Source organism: Zonotrichia leucophrys, chromosome 3 (assembly GCF_028769735.1).
Source record: "Zonotrichia leucophrys gambelii isolate GWCS_2022_RI chromosome 3, RI_Zleu_2.0, whole genome shotgun sequence".
Lineage (NCBI taxonomy): Eukaryota > Metazoa > Chordata > Aves > Passeriformes > Passerellidae > Zonotrichia > Zonotrichia leucophrys.
The window spans coordinates 108,143,157-108,167,219 of record NC_088172.1 but is presented as its reverse complement, the minus strand read 5'-3'; the positions used below and the strand labels follow the sequence as shown (position 1 = coordinate 108,167,219).

The window sequence follows — 24,063 nt, the reverse complement described above, 5'->3', positions numbered from 1 at the left end:
GCACAGCAGCTTTCAAACTTCAGGTAATGATTGAAAGGATAGCTCAAAGGAAGCTGGTGCTGCAGTTCTTGTTGCAGGAGTAGTGTTGTATCAGACATTGATCCAACTGAGATATTTTTTTCCCTTATGTGTTTGAAGTAATTATTCTTTTTTTTTTAAATTAGCCCTGCATGGGACAAAACAAAGCAAAATATGCAGAATAATTGTGCTGGAAAATTAGCAATAAGGCAAATTTTACAGTGATATTCTTTAGAAAGCAGTTGCACTTCATCCTACAGAAGAGTTTTTGTCCAAAAAACATTTAAACATATGACAGAGGCCCAGATAGTCCAAACCAGTCAGCACATTTTTACAAGTGCTTTGTGAAAATAAGTCCATAAGCATGACTTACAGTGACTATTCTTTATTTTAATTAGCAAGCCAAAAATTCTCTTTATCATTTTAGAATTTAAAAAGAATTAATAATAGATAATAACTTGAAAGAAAGAATAATTTTGCCGACAGTAATACAACATAAATATGGAGTTTATTCCCCCTGTGAATAAGGTGCTGCCTATCTCTTCCATTTGTCTTCTTTAAATAATCAGTTTGCTTTGTTATTCTGCTGATGGATTAGGTTTGAAAGTTCTCTGGCTCCATCTCTACTGCTTTACAGTAGAAGTTCAGTAGTGTATTAGCCTTTTAGTAGTGCTGAAAAAGGACTGAAATGTGATGCACTACCTCTGATCTGAGGATTTCATTTCAAACCTATGATATATACTTTTTATTAAAGCATAGGAAATGAAATAGACGGCCTAAAGCCTCAGTAGATACAGATACAGACACAAACACAGAGCTCCTAAAATTTGGTTCCAGTAGTTTAATTTATATTTTTATCTAGCAGACTTGGAATAGACTTTTTCTCTGATCAATCTGGGTAGAATCTATGGAAAAGTGATAGTATACTTTTCAAACCCTCAACATATTTATTTAAGAGACTTCAAAGAAAAACAAAGGGTGTGCACTGTTTTACTATATTGGCTTTCTGAGTTTTGGCTAGTTTCCCAAGTAGCAATTTTTATATTTAAAAAAAAAAAAAAGAAAAAGTAAAAAAAAAAAAAGGAAGAAAAAAGACAGACTTAACTGCTTGCAGACTTTTCACGCATGGAAGATGAAGAAAGCTTCTTTTGATGAAGTGTAATTATGTCCAAACAGAGCTGACCCCCTCCCCCTATATTTCTTATGATCTTAACGGAAGAAAGTAGGGCTTTTCCTTTGAAGCAGCCGGGACTCGGTGGAGGATCTGAAATGCTGCATTCTCCTGCCAGAGGCAGGATGGAGAAATTGGTCCAGACTTGTCTTCCAGACTTAGAACAGAGAGGGGGGGAGAGAGAGAGAGAGCAAGAGAGAAGGAGAGAAGGAGAGTTATCATTGATGATGGATTTTTAGAACTCTGCTTAAAACAGAAGGAAAAGAAAATCAGTAGTTGCAAACAGAAGTGAGAAAGCTCCTTACATAGACAAATGTCAGTAAATACAAGTCCTGAAGTAGAACAGGAAAAAATAAACTAATAAAGAAGTTATTTTTCGGTGGCAAGAAACTAATCCACACCTGTTCCTGACTTGAGATTTACATCTTTCTAAGCAGCTCGTGCTTTGATCTCTGTATCTCTAAATTTGATTGTGAAGTCTGAATCATCAACTTACCACTTCACCTCCTCTCCCACGTTTTTACTTGCTTCCCATGGCTCAATGGAGAAACCCGATTTTTATACATATTCATTTTGTTTGCCTGACAGAAGCTTCACGTTTCTGTTTGCATAATTTCTCTTAAACACCTTTTTTGGATTCATGAGAGTTAGTAACTGGAGTGTTTGATGCAAATGCAGCAGTTGTTTGTATGTGGTTTTCAGGCGGTAGCTCACTTTTACAAGCCTGATCCACAACGCAGAGAAGAAAGAATTCCTGTCTTCAATAAGCAAAGGATCATAACCTTAATTTTGTTGTGTCCCGATACTTTAATCACATTAGCATCTAACTGAAAAAATATGCAACACGCACACACAAGCTGCTGAGTCTCCTTTCAAGCTCCTTTCTGGGGTTTGCCTTGTACTTCAGCATATGTCCATCTTATCCTCCTCTGTGTCAGCTCGGCTCACATGTGTGAATAACAAAGAATGCACAGTTTAGACACACTGAAGCAATAGTGCCAGATGACTGCTTGGCTGGGGAATTTAATAAAAGAGAGCTACAATTAGTCTGTAACCTCTGAAAGTGGATAGTTGAAATGACTAAAGGCAATAAAGAAAGGTGATAAAAAGTGCATTAAAGGATTTTTGTAGCTGAGAAGGGATAGCTGTGAAATAGCTGTGGAAGGTATCAGCATCACTGAAACAGGGGACCTTAAAAATTTATTTCATTCTTAATCCTGTAATATGTAAATCATCTCTTGAAAGCTCTGGAGTGCCCTGGCAGGGCCGTGCAGCTCCCCACAATGAAGGGCTCTGTGGTTTATGGAGTGTGAGGGGGCTTCGTCAGTGTTACTTCATCCACACTTGGGTTTGTAAAATACCAGATAGGGGACAAAACCAATTTCCCTCTCAAATTAGCTGCTTACCTCTTTAGCTCAGGCTGGCCGGGAGGTGACAATTCAGAAATTCTCACTTTCAAAGTCCAAATGTAGCTCTTTTTATTAAGGAATGCATTTTTTCTAGCCACTGTATCCTGTTGAGATATATTTAATGTAGAAAATATTGCAGTGCTTTTCCACGGAATGATTTTGAAGGTTCTTACAAATAGTATACTTTGTTGAGTTAATTTTTTTTGTCATAAGAGAGATTTATAGGGATTTGCTGTATAAAGAGAACAATAGCATAGAAGGCCAAACTCTTCACTCAGAGGTGTATAGAAAAGCCCCTTTTAGTGTCTTTGTTACCAGTAATATTCTAGTGATCATCTAAGGGTTGCTGTGATCTGAATGTCATCACCATACAATTTAAAAGTCACAACTTTTTGGCATGGTAAGTTGGCGCCAAAGGAAGCCTTAAACCTGAGCCTGGAGAACTATATATATAAATATATTTATATTTGTGCAGTGGGCTGAATTCCTCTTTGGAGAGGGATAAAAGGCACAGACACTTCTCAGCCCTGGACAAGCAGTGTGGAGGCATTGCAGGGCTGCTGCTGTGTGTGTGAAGGCTGCCCACACCCTGTGCTGACAGGACACACAGTTCACCTCTGGCACAGCAGGTGGGCAGGACTGGACAAAGACTGGACATCCAAAATACACCTAACTCTGCTCCTGTGATGATTTAGGAAATATTCCTTTCTCCAGTGAAAATGGGAAAGCCGCCTTCAGCCATGCCAGTGGGACAGAATTCAGCATCCTGAGATTTTTGCATGCTTAAACTGACAGAGGGAAGGTTTAAATTGGATATTAGAAAGAAATAGTGAGGGTGGTGACTCACTGGCACGGGTTGCCCAGAGGAGCTCTGGATGCTCCATCTCTGAAAGTGTTTAAGGCAGGCTTGGATGGTGCTTGGAACAATCTTGTCTAGTGGAAGGTGTCCCTGTCCATGGCAGGGGGATTGGAACAAGATGATTTTAAGGTCCCTTCCAACCCAAACCATTCTATAATTCTATTTGCCAGGGTCCTGACCTTCCCTCTAACCAGCATCTCCCAGAGAGCTGGGCACAGCTGGAGCACAGCTTCACCTGGAAAATCATTTTACTCTAAATGACAGTTGTATTTCCTTTAAAAAAAATCCATGTCACATTCTAGTTCATGAAAATTATAGCCAGGACAGTTTGAAGTTGCACTCCTGATAATAAATGATGCATGTCTCAGGCAGGTTTGGGGATATACGACTTGGACCAGAAAGAAAGACCAATTACTAGATTTGACAGACAAAGCTCTGTTCTGTATTATGCCTTATATATAAGCTGTTCTGTATTAGGCCTGAAAAAACTGCATTAAGTTTGTGCTGTTACATAGCATTTAAGATTTGTGCCTTGATTGAATGCCTTCAGAGTTCAGCGAGAGGAAAAGCCCTAGCTGCAAAAATGCACAAATACACCCAGGGAGGAGGGGAAAAAAAAAAAAAAGAGCTTTAAGTGTCTGGTAAAGTAGCAGCTTAAATGAGCATGAAGGCCAAAGATTGCTGACTGTTTTATTGAGTCACTGTTGTACGCCCACCTTTTCCTGTCTTGAAACAGTTTTCAGTTTTGACTATCTGACATGAGTAACCGTTGCATATCTAACAGATTACAACTGTCAGTGAGTCTCCCAAACGGGGGCCAGGCCTGTGAGAATGTGTGCTCAGAAGCAGGCAGCTCCCTTTATTTATTTCTTTTTAACGTTTTCATTCAGCTGAAGGCTGTAGATGGTCTTGTGCAATCTCTGCCTGAATTCAAGCTTTGAAAAGTTAAAAAAAAAAACAACCCAAAACCAAAAAAAGAGCCCAACAATGAAGACTGACGATAGCAAAGTACGTGCACACAGACATTGCTCACCCTCAAAGGAAAGCTGGGGGCTTTCTTGGTATTTCATAGATGGAAAATGTGTAGGGAAAAAAGGCGTGTTCCATAATGATGATATCATCATATTAGCCTTGGCATATGAAGGACAGAGACACTGACTCCTTGTTAAAACATCTCCCAGAAGGAAAATATATTCTTCCCTCATCTTATTGTAGTCAAGTCAAACAAATGAAATGATAAAACTGTGTGAAGTAAATAACATGTGGTCACATTCTGCCCTCTGTCACACAGCTGCGAAACTGGAGTAAATTTTTAAATTATTTGACTTGCTTTGGATTTACACCACTTTCAATGCAGCAAAGAATTTGGCTTGTCCTCAGCAGTGAATCACTTTTGTTCTGTCATTGTATGATGACCCATTATTAAATAAGAAACATTTAGATTGTCAACACATGGACGTATTCTTGACATAGAGTAAAACTGAACGGGAGGAAAACTCCTATGGTCAGTTATGTTTTTAATTTTCACGATTGTGGTAACGACAGGGAATAATTTTAAACTGATTCTTTACTGAACATGCATGTGACTGTTTTCATGTTGTAATCACTCATTCCTTGTTGTTTTTTCTCTTTGTAGGGAAGAGCTTTACTTTGACAATAACTGTCCTGACAAATCCTCCCCAAGTCGCTACATACCACAGAGCTATAAAGGTTACAGTGGATGGGCCAAGAGAGCCAAGAAGTGAGTATTATATCCTTCTTTTTGCTCTTATGCCTGCTTAATTTTGCTTAATAGAAACCTGTAAATGAAATATGTATATCTTTGTCAAACACTGGTTTTTGCTCAGTAAAATATATGAGTGCATGGTTAATTTGGAGTCTATTGGACCACACACATACTTGCATTAAACACTCACTTAAGTGCTTGGCTGAATTTGGGCAATCCCAAACCTGATTCTCATTCACATCAAGGTCTTGATACATTATCTGCCAGTGTAAATGAGAACTAAACCCAGTGTATTTATATATAATCTGATTTAGACACAGTAGATACAATCCTGCAACGTGCTGCATTTCCTGAACTACTGTAAGCTTCCAGCTGAAGACGTTTAGAACAAAACAGGAGCGTGATCTTTCAGGATCAGTCCTAGCATAGAGAGGAAACATATAATATAGTGCCTTTTTGTTTGCCCTTAAATTCTTTTGCCATCAGATAATTAATGCACCTGGTTAATCTCATCATACCTGAAGTTGGTTTTCAGCTATGGACTTATCATAGACCCCCAGGGCCAAAGAAAGATAAAAAACCCAGTATATCAACAGCATAGTCTTTGTTTCTTATTTGTGTACAGAAAATATATTTTTTTAAAACATAGTCCAGCAGATTTTCACCCAGCACATTTATCTTCTAGCCATGCAAGCTCACTAAGAATCTATTTGCCATGATTTATCTATTTTGCAATGGCTGTACTTTTATGACAATTGTTTTTTGTCATGTCCTAGCAGTTTTATGGGTAGCACTTATTTTTAGATACAGTCAAGTCTGTTTAATCCATCAGGATTTATCTGGCTGTCTCTCTGTCTAGCACATTTTGCTCGTAACCAGTCTCACATCATATGGGTATCACTGATGAGCCACTTCTGGAGTTTTTTCTTAATCTAACTAGAAATTACTCTAAATTGATTGGATTAGCTAGGTATAGCATTATTTAAATTACACCTAGAGATTAAGAATTATTTGATGAATAACCACATTAAAAGAATCCTTATAATGGAAGCATCTCAAATAATTATTTTGCCTTTGATCTGCACATACAAACACGACCTTCAAGGAGCTTTCATGGTGTTTAGTTTAAAATACCACAAAGACAGAAGTAGAAAGATGTAGACAGAATTCATGCAGTTAAGTGTTTCTCGTGCCAACACACGCTGCAGAGTCACCTCCTCTTACACCGAGGTGGGAACTCAAATGCTCCTGTAAGAACTGTCCAGGCGGGAGAGTTTCACTTTGAAGAACAGCTAAGAAAAAGCAAATAGCTCTGGATACATTTCTTTAGGTACATACTTGTGGTGCTACCTGCTCACAGCTGAGGTGCTCTGATGTCACAGCAGGGGGATTTTTGTTCTGTCTTCTCTCTGTGAGTCAGTTCCCATTTTTAATTTTCACTTGCAGCCGGTGCTCCATGTAACTTACTTGGAGGACACTGGGGAAGCTGCACTCATGGAGTAAAAAGCAGGGAGTAAGTTATATACCAGTTAGCCATTCCCATCTGGAGGCTATGTATTGATCCATCCATGTTTTGATGCATCTACAAAAGAGGAAATTTCCTGGCAGAGGACACAACCGTGGTGAAAGAGCAGAGAGGTTTGAAAGTGATGTGTGGAGAGTAGTGTGGATTACCGTGTGCAGCACAGAAAGGGATCCTCCTGGCATGGGGATGTTTTGGTGATCCGTGGATTGAAAGTGAGTCTGTGTTCATAGAATTTAACAAGATCTCCTAGTTCTGCTGGAATTTTTTACTTTTCACCTCAGATGTCTCTGTATGTGGATACCTGTTTGCTGGTGTCTTTGAATAGCTGAGCCTAGAAATGCTCAGTAACTGAGTTCTTATGGCCTGCATGGAGTTATTGTGTCCTTCTTCATCTTTTTCTTTTCTTTCCTTTTTCCCTTTTTTTTCTTTTTTTTTTTTTATCAAGAAAGTAGAATTTGAACTTGAATGTCTATTTGTACTTTAGTGTTTTGGTGGAATACTGCAATCTTACCCTTTCAATTAATTCTGAAAGGATTCATAAATCTCTGGAATGGTTCATCATTAAACTTGAATTTGTAGGGAAAGAGTAGTTCCAGTGAGCTGTGAGAGTTTCACTGAAGTTTTCCTTCCTTCTTAGAGACCCTGCACTTGTGTAGATACATTAGTTTGGTAGCAATCATTCAGTGAATGTACCTGGTATCTATGTGGCATAAGGAATATTAGGTGGTTGGGGGCAATAAGGAATTCAAGGAGCAGCTCTGATAGCAAATGTGTTTGAATTAAAAGTTATGTATCGGCAAATAGTGCCCCTCTCTGCCAGGATCTGTATTTCACTCCAATGTTTCAAGCTAGTTATCCTAGTTTTCCTCTCTCTGGCAGCTCAACCAGAGCTGTCACATCACAAACAACTTTTTTCTTAATATACACATCTGGCGTTGGCAGTTGGAGCAACTTCATAAGAGCACATGATCATCATTCATTACAAGATTAAAAAGTACCCCATGGCATCATTGATGTTTTTTAACTTTGATCTTTTGCAGTTGTGATTCATCTCAGTTATAAAACTTCCCTTTAAAGGAACACAACCAATGACTTATTAGAACCTTCATTCTGAGGAGTGTAAACATAAAATTATGCACATCTTTACAAAATGTCATTTACTTTGTTGCCAGCTTATCATTTTAAGACATGACATCATGCTTTAGATCATGAATTTGTAAGGCTTGTTTATAGGCAAGGCACTCTGACCTTCTGTTGGCAAGTTGACTCGAGCAATCGAAAGCTGTGAGGTTCCCAGCAGCAGCAGCAGCAAAGCCATCACAGACATTTAGAGCCTGACTTCAGGAGTGCTGAACAGTCATGGCATGCAGGGACTCCAGTTGGTGTTTTGGATGCTCAGCACTTCAGAAAGTCGGGTTCTTAAATGTAAGTGCCATTTAGTCGTATTAAACATCTGCTTGTAGAAGCTTGCTGCCTTGCCTCTCTGTTATTATTTGAAAATATTTTAATAGAGACAGTGATGTCAGGTTGCTCTGTTAGGAAAACTTGCCAGTTTCTATAGGAAAAAAGGTCTTCTGATGATTTTTTTCTCAGAAAAGATTTATTTCATTTTACCTAACCTCTTCCAGTCTATCCAGATTACTGTCCAGGGACATCTTCTGTGTTGCAGTTTCTATGCTGGATTGAGACAGTGCTTTGCACTCTGAGTGATGCAGTCTAGAGACAGGGTTGTATATGATCTTTGGGAATCATTAGGAAATCCTGCAGATATTTTTCTCTCCTCATAACCAGGATAAAACCTCTGCCATATGCAGATCTTAGCCAGCAGAGCTGCCTTCCAGCTGGGAGGGCTGAAAGAAGTTTTCCAGAGAAGTTTTCATGAGGTCATAACTGACCGACAGATAGCCAGAGATTACTGTAAAGGAAGTCAAAGGAGAAGAAAAAAAAGAGCAAAGAAACCACCCAAATCTTTACCTAAGGCCCCCTTTAATGCCTTTGCCTTACCTCATTACAACTACAGAAATAATGATTTGCCCTTCCATAGTGATACCCTTAGAATAGGAGGCACATCCTCCCTTCTGGCCACTCCTGGGACAAACCCAGTCATGGGGGAATCATGAGGAAGGAGGGAGGAGAAGTCTGTATTTTTTTATATTTTGCCTGACTTCCAGAAACTTTAGTTTATCTCTAATCAAAGGTAGGCTCCAAAGTCACCGACCCCAACTTTCTTTATCAGTGTGAGTGGAAAAGCAGCTCTGAGCTTTGAGCTGAAGCGTTTCAGGGCAGAAAAGTGCTGTGCTTCATTCAGCTCCCGAGCGTTTCTCTGCTTGCAAGGTGCACACGTGATGAAAGGTATGAGCAAACATCACATCGCCCTTTTGTCTGTGCACGCTGCAAAAGGCAGAGAGAGCCAGCCAGGGGTTCTGCTCAGCCCCCACATTAACTGTTTGGCCGACCCGGCTTATAAAAAGCAGATAAGTGATTGAGATTTTTGAGATTCCTCGACTTAAAACCATAACAGTTTTTAGGAAGTTCTCCCTCTTTACTTTCAAAGGCTGAGAGGGTGGAGGGATAAGTCTGAGGCGAGTGGAATGTGCTTTGGAGTGGAACAGCTTTAAATCTTTCAGTTTGCCTTTCTTTATTTAATTTTTCTCCTTTTTTTTTTTTCTTTCCTTTTTTTTCCCTCTTCTTTTTTCTTTCTTTTTTCTTTTTTCTTCTTTTTTTTCACTTTTTTTTTGTTGACTGCCTGTCAGGAGCTGGGCCGGTGGCCAAGCAGGAAATGACACATCGAGAGGCATTTGTGTTGTGCAACATTTTGTGGAACTGATGCAAGGATACATTGTCTGTTTACGCATTCCTCTGCTAACAGCCTGCATGGCAGTAATTTTATTCAGGGACACATGGCATGCTACAGCAAGGAGTTAGAGCCTTACCATCTCTTTATGCAGAATTATCACAGCACTTAAAACACTCTGTGTGTCCCCCGTTCTGAATAGTCTCTGGCCTGCCTTCAAAAACCACTCTACCAGCTCCCCTTCCTTCCCAAGGATATATTTATTTGACTGTGGGGTTTTTTTTGCACTGTGGTAAACTGGGGCAGTGCAGAGAGAGAGAGAGACTTTGCAGAACAAGAGGAAATTTTACAGGCAGGTTCCTCCTTCATGCATCTACCTCAGAGTGAGTGGAGCAGCGCAGCTTTTTTGGGCGATGCGCTGCAGACGCTGAAGGCGTCGGTTTGCATCTGCATGTGGTTTGGCATGGGGAGGTTTTTAATTAAAGTCAATGCTAAATACCCCGAGATGTGATGAGGAGTCTTGGGGTTTCATCCAAACCCAAGTTAGAAAATCCGTGGCTCTCTCTGGTGTCTTTCAGAGTGACAGATCTCTGCTGAGCTTGGCTGGGTAGGTCTGGGTTTATCCCAGTGGCTGTGGGAGCAGAGGAAGGCAGAGTGGGCGGTCTGGGGTTTGAAAGTTGCTCTAAATGACTTTGTAGAGCTTAATGTATGCAATCTAATGCTTCTTTGTAAGAAACGAGGCAAAATGTGATTGTACAGCCAGAGAGACGTTCAGCAGGGCCATAGTTTAGAGAGGTTTAGACTCTTTTCTGTGACCATCATTAATGTATGATTATCATTAATGTATGAGCACAGTCCACTTACAGACTGGGACCTGACTTCCTTGTCACCAGGTCCCCAGTAAGGAGTGCAGTGTTTCTGTTTCCAGTGGTACAACATCAGTTCCTCACTGCAGTCTAAAAGGCAAGACAGAGTTTCACTCACCATCATTTGCTGCTGGTTTATTTTTTGCACATGTGTAATTTCACAGAACTGTTCTAGCTGGGTACTGGAGGTCCTGAGTGTTCCCGGAGGTTGTAAGAGCTGGGTGTGATGATTCAAGTGTTCCCCACCAAAGGTGACAGACACTGCATATGCCAGTGGTTTAGGGTTACTTTTGAGATGAGTGTGCAACCCACAGAGCAGGGCTCCCTACAGTTACCTCAACCAGCAGTGAGGCACAGGCACAGGTTTCACAGAGAAGCTGTGTTTGCCCCATCCCTGGAAGTGTTCAAGGCCAGGTTGGATGGGGCTTGGAGTGACCTGGGATAGTGGAAAGTCTCTCTGCCCATGGCAGGGGCTTTGGAAACAGATGATTTTTAAGGTCTCTCCCAACCCAAACTATTCTATGATTCTACAATTCTATGATTCCATGACTCCATGATGCATAGTGCTGTGACAAGGTGACCTGGGACTGTTGGGGTGGTAGCTGCATCCCAAGGACAAGCTCATTCTTAGTTCTTCCACTGTGGCTAGAGAGGGGCTTGTGCATAAAATCTCATTGTCTGAGAAGCAGACTGTGAGACAAAATAATTTCTGGTGGTTGTTACCTTTTTCTGCTTATTTAGTGCATAGAGTGAGTCAAAAGCAAAATCTGCTTAGTTCACTGATGGCTTGAATTCATGCACTGTAAGAACTCAGAATTGCTGAGTTCTGAAATCTCAGCAATCTATGTGACAGCACTGGGACTCTCTCCATAGGAGGACACTGCTGCCCAGAGAGGTGACAGAGTGACCATGTATTCACTGTTATGGTGACACGATTATGTAAAACAAATGCACCAGTCTGAGCATAAAACCATTCCATAAGATGTCCTCACCAACAGCAATGCAGTTTTGGTTTGTATTTGTCAACAGAACAGATTGTTTCCATCCCATTGTAGAGGGAACACTTGCTTCCAAGCAAATCTATTCCTAGTACATTTGGCATGTAATTTGGCCATCCCAGGGATTTTTTCATATTCCAGCTATTGCTGTTTGTATCCAAAGTGTCCCTCCAAGCTACAAATAAAATCATGGCCCCTCTGTGTAGTTGTGCTGCTTAGTTCTACGATAAGAGAGTTTTGCTTGTAATCTCCATTTATATACAGATGTGGAAATGGGGTTATAATCAAACAAATGAAGTAATAGTGGAAGTGAGTTCATTCTGTATCTCCACAGGGCATGACTAGGAGGAGAGGAAAAGGGGTGACCATTTCACAGAATCATAAAGTCAATTAGGTTGGGAAAGACCTCTGAGATCATCAAGTGCAGTCCATAAGCAACCAGCTCCATGTCAGCCAGACCATGGCACTGAGTGCCACATCCAGTCTTTCCTTAAACACCTCCAGGGACAGTGACTTTTTATAACTTTGTGACTCTACTCCATGTTGGTCCTATGGAGGAAGATGGTATTAAAAAAGGCATTAGAGTAGCTTTTCCACAGACCATTTTGTTCCATAATTTTCTCCTAAGGGAACTGTTGGACATTGTCACTTTTGAAATCCATTTAGCTTGTAGCTACTAATATCAGCTTTTTTTTCTTACTCTTCAGTGTAGCACCTCTTATACATCTCCCTTCACTTTCCAAAGTGGTTTGGGAAATAAGGAACAGGGTGAATATATTTGGAAACTCTGCATCAGAATAGTGTAAGTGAAGTACTTAGGTAGCACTTGCTTACTGTCTATTCCAAATCTCTGTTTAAAGTTTTTATAGAACTTATTTTTATTTTCCATACAAACTTCATTCTCCACTGAAACATGGTCATCCCAGACGTGAAACACAGATGCTGATTTAACCAGACAAGGAATGCAGAAGAGGAAATGAGGATGAATATCATACTTAATTGAAACTTCAGGGGAAGAAACTGAGTAATGATCTCATGCTGCAGTATATTTGGGACGCCAGAATCCCTACTCAGATGAGGAACTGGGTTCCTTAGTGCCTGTATCTGCTCAGATCCCCTATTATGAATCTCATCTACAGTAAACCAGCTTATTCAGCACTATGGTGGCTTGCTGTGTGCTGTGGGTGGCTTTCAGCTCTCCAAAAATCAGACCTGTAGAGTAGGTTTCCTCTGACATGAATGAAGAGACACAGGCCCTTGCAGAGAGTGATTCATATGTTAATGCTTGTCTTAGAGAGCAGTGAAGTGCCTTTTGGACTCTCATCCCTTGCCATTGATACTGAATGGAGGCTTGATGACTAGCCTAGACTAGACACTCTGGTTTGGAGATGGCTGGAATCAGATGAGATTTGCAGATATTGTAGTCCCAAAGTGTGCTAAGCCTGGTGTAGCTCAGACAGCCCGAGTGAGCTGTAAGGCAGGTAGCCCAGGGTGCAGTCACAGGGAGCAGGAGCTCAGTGTTGGATTAACCCACTGTTCACTCACCTTCTTGGGTGGGGGCTTTGTCTGGTGTTGAACAGTCCCTGCTGCTTTTCTGACAGCTTAAGGAATTGTTTAAAGCTGACTTTGAAGTGTGTCTGCAGCTGTCATAATGAGTGCAGTGTACATACCTTAGAAATGATGCTATCTACTAAGGCATCATTATCACCTCCTGCAGGATTTCAGTAGTCAAGTACTGCTCAGGCCCCACTCAGCTTGGGCTGTGTGAACTGCTGAGTTAAAACTCCTGTTATTTAGCTGTAGGCAGAGTAAGGTTCTCACACTGCAGTTGCAGCTCCATAAGAAATGTTACAAAGGTGACAATTCACTTTACAGATATTGCCTAAAGGTGAAGAATATTGGGGAATATATTTGAAGATTTTCCTAGCACTGGGAAGTACTCCATGATTCCAATGTTTCTTCTTCACAGCAGAACATATTAATTGTTCCTCACTTATCCAAACTGAACATGCTGCCCATTCTCCTGTGGTTCTGAGATGTAATCTTTCCCACAGCGTGGGAAGACAAACCCTTTCACCTGATTATTGCCAGCATAAATGTTTCATGCTTCCATCCCTCTTCAAACTCTCCCACTGTATTTTGTGAACTTTACTCCCACTTCATAATGCCCTGCTTCTTTAGTAGCCCTGCTCATTTAAATTCAGGGTGCCAAAGGAGGTATTAATCAGGGTGCTTACAAGAGCAGAATCTGCTTCCTGCCTGTCTGTAATCCATGTGAGTAATGCCAATTAGTTGTCTGCTTCCTTAAATCCTCATGCACTTTCTCATTCTTGCATTCCTGCAGCAGTAGACATGGTCTTCAGTGTCAGTGCAGTCAGAGGCACTTGGTGGTGTTTTGTTTCATTGCTCTTAGAGCTCAACAGGAAAATCATCACCTCTGAAGCACCACAGAAGTGTGCTGGGGAAGAAATGCATGATTCCAGCTCTTGCATTTATACTTTAATTTGCTAGACACAGGGATCCTACTAATTTTATTCTGGAGTATCACTTCAGATGTCATGAAACAAGTAGACAATTATTTTTTCAGTTTCAGCAGTTTCACATTGGTGCAGCTTTTTCTTGGAAAGAAGCAGGCACATGCAGGCATCATTGTAGTCTCTGGTCTGGTTTTGTTTCTGTATGTGAAATCCCAGATTAGATTTTCAAAGAAGCCCGATTTTAAATTATTGTATTAAAATGGATCAGAAAGCCAGAGATTACTCTTTGAAAAGGGATGGTGTTCACAATCATTGGAAGCTGGAAGGGAATAGAGACCTGGAAATACAATGCAGGGTTGCTGTGTGATACAAACCACACGTTAGCAATTCAGAGGGAATTACACATGGAATACTTTTAGGAGTTTTTTGCCTGTGTACATGTGTAATCAAGGACCCAGATTCAGATTCTTATAAAGCAATAAGAAATGCTTCAATAATTCAGTTATCTAGTGAATTTATAAAGCACTGTAGATATGTGAAGTTTAAAAGAGTTGGTTCCACATTTCTAGAATACCAATTAAATCAATAATAATTTAATGTAATAATTTTGTGTTTCATTTCTTGGGTCTCTTATCACCATAGACTCTAGATTGGTGGAACAGAATTTTTCTTTCATTCTGGACACTTTTTGGCTTTGATGATCTGCACTATGTCCCCCCCCCCATTCCACTTTTGGCCTTTTTTGATGTCTTTGGACAATAGTTTGTAAAACCAGCACTGCAGTAAAATCATCACCTCTGTAGACAGAATTGTTGACTACAGAAGAGGGCTCAGCAATAGAGCAGTGAATGTAAATAATTCAGTGTTTCAGTTCATCAGCTAAGCTGTCCAAATAAAAATCCTTTTTGTAAAGGGACATATGGATTAACTCTCCTTAACTGTAGCTGCCTAAAAGTTTGATATGGTGACTCAGTGACTCAGCTCCTGTCCACTGTGGTCAAGGAAGGGTTGTATGCGTGAGTTAGAAGCTGGTTTATCCCACCCTAGGCCTCCATAGGTGTCAGTGGATGTGAGTGAGGGAGGGGGACGTGAAGCAGCCCAGACCACTGCACTGGCACTGGGTGCTCTGCAGGTGCTTGAGCTGGGTTTAAGCAAACTGCCTGGCTTACCACCACCAGCAGTAGCACACAGCTCTGAAGAACTTCTTCATACTCCTTCTAATTGTTATTTAAACCTTTTAAAAGGGAGCTTTGGTGTCTGCTTTCTCAACAGCCACATTGAAGGGCTGCTCTCTGAAACACATTAGAATTTAGGGTTTGGTGAACCCCTCCTTGTGAGACATAAATAACCACCATGCGGTTTAAAAATTTCTTGTTTTCCCCTTCTGTGCCTGCTTGGGTAAAGCTCACAGGCACTCAGTGCAGAGGTGTCTGCCCTGCTTTAAAACACCTTTCCCCACACTGATGGTGCCCTCCTCTCCCACGAGCTGTGTCCCCTGCAGCTCAGCAGCTCTCATACGTGATGCTCATCAGCTCCACGGCAGAGTCAGACAGTTTAATGAGCCTTTATCTTCTGCTGTGCCAGAGTGAGCCCAGGGGATGTCTGTGAGTGCCCTGAAGAAGGCTCACACAGCAATATTCATCGCCCGCGGTGTGAACACTGCCATAAACTTCCCTGGGAATCAGGGCAGCAGGATTCCAGCACACCAAGGACACTCCAGCTCAGTGTTTGGGCAGGGTCTGCTCTTTGCATCTCTGCAGACTCACTGATCTGCGTTATTAGTTTCACTGTTCTTCATGTTTGCTATTCCTGAAAGATGGCAGCAAAAGAGAAACCTGATAACAGTTGGCTTGTAGAGATAGTCTTTATTATAGGAGAGAGCAGGAAGGACTTGGTGCTTCCAAAATCCAGATAACAGTGACTGTTTTTTAGTCCCAGCTCAAAGAAGAAGGAAGTTTTTTGGGAAGTGTGTTTACATCCATGTGGGATGCAAAGTAAACACCTCACTAACTGCATACATGTCATGCAAATTAAATGAGAACTGTTTTCCTCTGGTGACTTGGTGTAAAAGGGAATAACCAGTAGATTTAAGGTCTGTGACAAAGGGGATACTTACACATCAGATATATAATAACTTGTTGACTTAAAACAAAAAGATTTTTTTTTAAATTAAAGAGCAGGTACCTCGAGCTCTGCATCTTAGTTTGTGCATATGCTGCAGACAAAATTTATAGTAGGAAAAGTCCACATATGAGCACTCAGAACTGGGACATGCCAATGCTTTAATTCATGCCTGTTGTGTGAGAGAGACAGAAAAAGTCCTTCACTGTAGGAGTGTGTGCTGGTTTATCCATAGGACAGCAACATCCTGTGGGGTGGAATCCACCCACTTACTCTTATTTTTCACACAGAGAATATTATCTAAGAGCACCTTGTTTTAAGTGACTTAACTACAGCAACTACAAAAAATTGTGTGGCAGAAGCATAAATCTGGGTCAGCCATCAGCTACCTTTGCCAAGCTGTAAACAAAGCTTTTAACTGATAAAATCTAAGGAATTTTTATTTGATGAAATTTTAGTTTTCAAAGTTGCATAATTTTACCAAATCTGGATGAATTTCCATGGAGGTTCTAAAAAAAAGAGCCAATCTGCTGTGCCAAGTTAGAAAACTCCACTCCAAAAGAGAGTGACAAAAAAAGCTCCTTCAAGAAAAGATTGCCAGAAATGTTTTTCGAGGTGCTAGGTTTTCCCTGAGCTAACTCATTTCCAGGAATGTCGGACCATTTTGGTTGAAATTGAAGAAGTGTGTTCCATACTCATGCAAGAAAAAATGGAATGCAAACAGTCAAAGTTCAGTAAAGTTGGGAGCAACTGAAAACTGGGTTTTGTAATGGGAAGTGTTGGGTAACAGGAATGATGGGCTGTTCTACCAGCTCCAACTGAAACATATTCAATCTAATGTGTTATTAATTTGAATTGAAAAATAACCCATGAGCTTCAGTGGAAATCCTGCGTAGGAAATTAAGTTGGCAGCTGACAGGGGCTCCTCGTGGGCAGCTCTGGAGTCAACAGGTCAGGCTGGTGACAGGCAGGGGATGAGTGAGGTGCCATCTCCAGCAGCCCTGGAGATCAGGACGTGACTCCTGCCTGTGCACCAGGGACGTGCTGGAGGAGGCAACAACCTTTGTAGAAGATGAAACTGGGGCCACAGCAGCCAGCAGGGCCTCTGGAGGCGTTGTGGGTTAGAAGGCAGCGTGACCCCGGGCACCAATGCTTGGCAGGGCTCTGCTTCCCCACCCTCAGCCTCTCCAGAGGGGTAATTTGGGGTGCGTACTCTCCAACTGAATTGGCATGGTCTGCACAGGCACTGCAGGCTCTAACACACCCACACACACATGGGGTGTGAGCCCAGAGAGGTTTGAGATGTATTTTGGGACTGTTCAATATGTCCAAGATGTGGAGCCTCCTCACTGCCAACCCTTCTGCACCTCAGCACCCCTTTGTCTCACTGACAGAGCCAGTGAGGGCAGTGCTGCTGCTGAAAAGGAGTATTTTTAGGCAAAACACCCCCAAGTGTTTAGGAGCCACAACCACAGGAAATAAGCATTGATAAAACCACCCCAAACTGTACCCTGAAAGCTCCCTGGGTTGGCTTTGCACCCTGCTTGAGTTCTTTTCAGCTCAGGGGAGAAGCACCCACAGCCTGTGCCAGGCACCGTCCAAACCTCATGGTGGGCACCATCCTGACCCAATCTCATTGCTGAGCTGCAGCTGGAGTCACTGATGGTAGAAGGGTAGAAAAAGGCTCTTCAGTCTCCTAAAAACCTTCTGGCAAGGGTGTGGAGCTCTGTAAAACCTGTGACCTTCTGCAAAAATGGACTGGGTGAAGGTGACCCAGGTGCACCTTCTGGGGATGTTCAGGTATTCTGATGTCAGCCAGCAGAAAAACACTTGCTTGTTACCTTCTCCTCTTTTGCATGGCTCAGAGCTGCTGAAGAATCACAGAAACATTAAAATTGGAAAAGACCTCTGAGATCATAAAGCCTAATGGTTTACCCAGCACTGCCAGCCCCACCCCCAAACTATATCCTCAAGTGCCATATCCATATGTTTTTCAAATGCTTCCAGGAACGGTGATCTCACCACTTTCCTGGGCATCCTGTTCCAATGCTTGACCCAAGGTGTTGGATCCATTAAAAACCAGCAACCAGAGTTTTAACAGGTCTGAAAGCTGTTCATAACACTGTTGGCAGTGTTGCAAGTTTCACCTGAGATGTGCTCCTGCACAGAAATCTTTCCCTCCTTCTCTGTGAAACACACACTCTCTTATTTGACTCTGCCCCCTAAAATGAGGCTACAGGGACTGTTTTCCTTGTTGACTCCTTAACCATTCACTGGAATTTGACTCAGGGATGAGTGTTCTGCTGCCTGGGTTTTTATTAAGTTGAAAAAAATTTTCTTTGGAGACAGATTTGAGCGCTGAGCAAAAGGCACTTTCACAGTTTTATTCCCCTCACCACTGCAACTTAATTTAAGCTTTTCCCTATGCCTTTTACTCTCATGGTGTTCCCATCCTTGGGAGCCAAGCAGCTTGAGAGCTGAAAGAGAAGTGTTGTCAGGAGGGTGATTAAAGCAGGGATTGATGCAGCTGGGAGCCAGGGTTCAGTCACCTCCCTGGGCCCCTGTGTTAGTGTTATGTCAGACACAGTAGCTTTACCCTGCACTGCGAGTTTATGCGTTTTTTATTGTCTGATGCTGCCAGAAAATGCTGACCCCGGAGTAGCTGGGCTGTACAAGCACTCAGTGGTGGAGGGCAGTGAGCTCTGAAAGCTACTCCTGGTCCCCCTTTAATTTGTCACTTATGTGTCGTAGCTTTTTTACATTTACATTTTTAAATTAGTTCAGCTTGTCCCAATCTTTGGTTGCAGAATCCATGCTGAAAATTTCCAAGCTTTATGAGTTGTTAAAAAAATTCCAAAATCCCTCACTTAATTGACAGTCAGTATACTGAACAACTTACAGTTATGGGAAGGCTTCACATTTCCATAAGGACACCAGTCTGGGGAGAGATTAGATTTTAGGGCTCATGTGCAACATGCAACAATTGTGTCTACTTGGTCATCTGTTCAAAGAGGAAAGTGAAATTTGGCCCAAAATTCAAAATAAAAAACCCCCAAAAATTCGGCATAAAAGTTGCACTGATCAAAATAAAATTGTTCCTCCAACATAAATTCCATTAAATGTAAAGTCAGACTCAGCAAATGCTTGAGATCTCCCATATGGACTGAAGAACAGTTTTACATTGGAGCACAGTACACTGTTTTGGAGTGCATCTGAGACTGCTCCTGTTTTGGAAGCCTGCTCAGTTCTTCTTGGAATGATGATTTAGGGTGTATGTAGCAAAAAGCAATGTTAGCATATTTGGACCATCAGCATAAAGGCTCTTTGTTAGAATAAATGTTTCTTTTTAAAAAGAACAAAACAATCCTAACTTTTGCCAGTTTTCTATCCTTTCGTCTCATGTCAGGAAATTTGGAAGACCAGCTCTCCACGGCCACATGAGTAAGGCAGGGATGTAGGAGGGTGGTTCAGTGGCTGACACATTTGGACACAAGTTCTTTAAGTCTGTCATCTGTTGTCTCTGACGTCTTTGTGATGTTAGTGCATTTGAAAATCCTTCCAAACTTGCTGATATCAGAGGAAACTGGGTACCTCTTTCTCTTGGCTTCAGTTCTGTGTGAAATATGAATAATGACACAACCCTACTCCAGGAATGACATGAATATGAGAACATGGTGAAGATCAAGGTGTTTGTTTACTCAACTTGTGTTTTTAGGCATATTCCCGTCCAAAGTACATCAAAATATGAGTCAGAAATCTTCACTTTCCTTTCATAAATGGAAACATCTTTACATATATGTTTTTCATTTCATAGATGGGAAGAAATGGGTTTTGTTTTTCCTCTTCTGTTAGCTGTGAGTTCTCACCATACACTGCTGCTCCATATTGCTGTGTCAGAACAAGGTAGTTTTCTTAGGCTCCAGATCCTACTTCCTTTAACTCCTTGGAGGCATTGCTGGAGGTAAAGGTGGCTTGTAGGAGCAAATCTGTCATTAAACCAGCCCTTAATCAGAGTTAAATACCTGGTGCTGCTCTCAGAGAATGGCAGGTACCAGGCTCCTGTAGTGCCTCCTTAGGAGCTTTCCAGCCCAGAGAGGTGAAAACCAGACAAGATAGAAAGTCTGGAAAGCTGAAACTCCTGGATGGATGGATACCCTTCTTGCATTTGTCTCATACCACTGACTGGTGAATGACTGCTCTCAGGTGCACAAGCCTTTACCAAGCGAGTGTTTTGTGACTTTGGGGAAGTGGATCGGCCGCGTTTGTGCAGCTGAGGGGAGGAAGCTCCACAGCCGGTGCGGTGGCGCCGGCGTGCGCGTGTCTTGAGGGGTGGGGAAGGCAGCCATCCCTAACCAAACATTTGGAACCTGCTGTTTTAGCTGGAATAGGAAAACCAGCTTGACAAGAATGAACGGCTTCGCCAAGCGACATTCAGGGGAGGTTGGTGGGATTTTAAACAAATCTCCTTAAGCAAGCATGAAAACAAGCTATTTAGCACTCATTAATGTCTCAGGTTAAACTCTTGAATAATTTGTCATGGTTAGGCTCTTTTGGTTTCGTTGGTGTTTTTCTAGTGACTAACGAGATGACAGCTACACATGCTTCTTGGTATGCCACTGTTCACAATAGGGTTTAAAGTTGTGTATTTGTTATTGATGTCATTAAAGTGATGGATTTGAGCTTGGTTTCTGAGGCAGCTGACTGGGTGGTTGGGACTAATTTCTAGCAATGGTTTTGGAGGTTGAAACCAAAGTGTGTATAAAAGGAAATGTTTCTTCTTTTAAGCAAATAATTTGAACCCAGATGAATGAAATTTAAGCAAGTGGGCATCAACTCTGAGTTAATTTTGACATAGTTGTCTGGAAATCATCACCAATTAAAATATTTTTATGAGCTCGAATGTAGTATTGTCTTTCGGTGCTTATGTAAGAGAGGAACAAACTGCTTGTTTAACCCCAGCCTTGAGACTACTGGCCAGAATATCTGCCTGAAGTCTTTGCCATATGGAGCTGGGAGGGCATGAACCTTGGCAAACGTCACACTGCAGGGAAAGGCAATTTTCCCGCCTGAAATGAAAAAAATTCATAAATTTGAACAGATCACTTCCACCCTGCAGAAATCGTTGTGAGTCTTGGCCATTCAAAGAAGGAAGAAGCAGCTCTGTGGCCCAGGGATCCCAGTTGAGAGTAAAAATGAATCACCTAGATTGTCATAATTGGGTTCTTTCATGTACTCCTACAGACTGAATAGCCAGGAAGATATTCCTTCATTTGTACACACCTTTCACACCTGCACATCAAGAAAACCTTTGATCTAGTGCTTGATGGAACAATAAGATGAGTATATGCAGAATTAAAAGATGCACACAATGCTGAAATATTTTAATATCTTTTTAGACACAGCACATGTGAAATAATAATGAATGCACTGCCTGATGGGGAGAAGCACTCTCTGCACTTTGAATTTGGCCTTTTCGTGAAAATGCCTTTTTTTTTCCTGGTTTTCATGTTGCAAAGAGGGTTGAAATGTTGAAGGCTTGTATAAATGCCTCTTGCTGTACTTCCAGCCACAGTCTCACTTATTCAATGAGACAGACTTTTAACATTTAAATTTTTCTTATTGGAGTTCTATTGAGTTTTTTGCATTTTCTTTTCTTAAATTATTTTCCTACATATGCATATATATACATAAGAGTAAAGCATACTGTATCACCAGTTTTTGTTGTCCATTCCATGATTATCATCCTTTCATTCCTGTACAGTAGTGTGCTTTTTTTATTTAGGCTCCTAACCTGTAGATAGATGTTCAAGTATTTCAACACAAACAAAGCAGTTTGTATTATATTTAACTTACAGAATCATTATAACTTTGGTATGTATGCATGGAATTTGCCCTGCTGTGAAGTGTTAACACTAGACCTGTGCCTCACTTCAGTCTGCAAGAAAGCAGATCTGAAATTGCAGTTAATTTCAGCTTCCAGTTGAGCCCATACCAAGAAAATTTCAGGGCTTAGTCGCACGATTGAGTTACACGGGATGTCTCTGTTTCCGTGTCAGCTGAGCTGCAGCAGCTGCCTGGAAGGTGTTCTTGGCCCCCAGAAATGTAAGTTGATTTGATTTATCTTAGCCCTCAATAAAAGAGGCTTCATATAAGTGGAATCACTGCACATTCACCAAGGCAGGGAGTACATGTGCAGATCTTCACCATCCAGGATCAGGACTTGGTAACCCATTCCACTCTGAGAAGTGGCCGTGTGTGCATGTATGGCCCTATACTGGTGATTGCCAAGCCAATGTTTTTTACTTATATTAACATTCTCTTGTAAAAATTACCTGTTGAATCCTCTTAATCCCTGGGTTTCTTGTTTGCATGAACCCAGTTTGTTAGTTCTCTCTGCAGCCTACAACACTGTTACTCACATGAAAGGGTGTTTTGAGGGTCTCATTTGAAACAGAAATTATTTTATTTCTCAGCCTGCTTGGGAACAGACCTATTTAAAGAGACTTTAGCAGGTATTTAAGACCCTAAATTTTACCAGTCTTTACTGCTTAGATATTCTGGATACAAAAAAAATAGCCTTCATTTGGTTAAATTCAGCTCTATAATTCCCACTGTATATAATATTGAGTATAGAGCAACCCACAGCTGATTTAAGACATTTTCTTTTCAATTCCCTGTGGCCTATTTTGCTTACTGAGTAGGGTGAAGTTGCAACACTTCTCCAGGACATAGGCAATGAGCAGGATCTGAGCTCTGTGTGTAAGGGCAGACTGTGGACCTGGCTCCTGACTTCTGGTGTGAATGAGAACTCATTCAGTTGTTTCAACTCAGAGCGAGTTATTTAAACTGGCACCTCTGGATTTATAGCAACCTCTGGATTTATACCCTTAAGCTGCTGTTCTTTAACAGGTTATGACTCTCCTTAGACAATGGATTTGAGAAAGTAGTGAGTTTGGATTTTCCACTTAGAATTTCCACTGATGGGATTGTTTGGGTTGGAAGCATCCCTAAAGATCATCTAGCTCCAGGCCCTCTACCATGGCTTTCTGCCCTTTGTGCAGCCCCTTTGAACAGCCAGGATTTCCAGTTCCTTAACTCCTAATCCTCAGGGTATTTTCTCTACTCTGTGGTTGTCTAGCAAGTGGTGTCTGTCCCTGTAGTGATTTTTGGTGTCCTGAATGACATTTGGTTCTTGTTATATGTAGATATGGGCAGTCCATGGTTGTTTATAAATATGCATGTCCATGGGAAAGCTCCCAACTTTTTCCTGTGGGTGAAGATGAGATGTTTGTAAAGGAGAAAAAAGAGAAGAAGGTAGGCCAGCTCCTTCCTGAGCTCAGGTGGACTTTGCATTCAGGATTTCTCAAGGCCATGCCTAGTGGGAGAAGCTGACATTGGAACTTAATGCGAATACAACAGGAAAGGCAGAGAGGGTCACAGTGGAGGCATCTGCCATAAGTGCCTCAGGGTCCCCACTTCACCTCTCCAGGGGATTTGGAAAATTTGTGAGCCCTGTAGACTGGCATGACAGTAAATCTGTGCTGGGGGAAGGCACATGGCTTTGCCTTGCACATCCTCGAGCAGCAGGAATCCCAGGGGCTGGGGGACACGAGGGCTGCTTGGGTGTTTTCTTCCAGCCACAGCTGTGCTGTCTGTGGAGGACAACACTCCCTGTGCTCATCAGCATCTCACCACTTCCCAGGGCCCCCCTATCAGCATCAGTCAAAACAAGCTGGCTTAGCAGAGTGCTGCTCCAAATCAGCAGTAGCTGTGTTGGACGATGAGTGAGTGAGAGGCAGGGTGTGATAACCCTGGCAGCTGGCACAGCTGCAGCCTGGAGAGGCCACGTGAACACCGCCCTGCCTGTGCTGGACTCCGTTACCCCCCCCAGGTGACAGAAAGTCCGAGCTGTGTGATGGATAGCAGGGGCTGTGGAGTGGACACTGACCAGGTTTCCATTAAACATCCTGCTGAGATCGGCTTCTGCTTTGGGAATGGAAAGTGAGCTCCAAAAAAGTCAGTTCCCATTAGCTGAGTGCCTAAGCAAGATTTATTTTTTAAAGCGTTATTTAAAAATTTATAGGGTTTGTTAGGCAAAG

At 41.8% G+C, this 24,063-nt stretch overlaps 1 protein-coding gene across 6 annotated transcripts in view; it reads left to right on the top strand.

The window, feature by feature from the left end:
* RUNX2 (RUNX family transcription factor 2) overlaps positions 1 to 24,063 on the top strand; it is a 157,609-nt gene that overhangs the window by 8,155 nt on the left and 125,391 nt on the right. For all 6 annotated transcript variants that reach the window (XM_064709901.1, XM_064709900.1, XM_064709899.1 and 3 more), the window contains exon 3: positions 5,094 to 5,198. In XM_064709901.1, the coding sequence (XP_064565971.1) occupies positions 5,094 to 5,198 (105 nt within the window). The remainder of the gene's footprint in view (positions 1 to 5,093; positions 5,199 to 24,063) is intronic.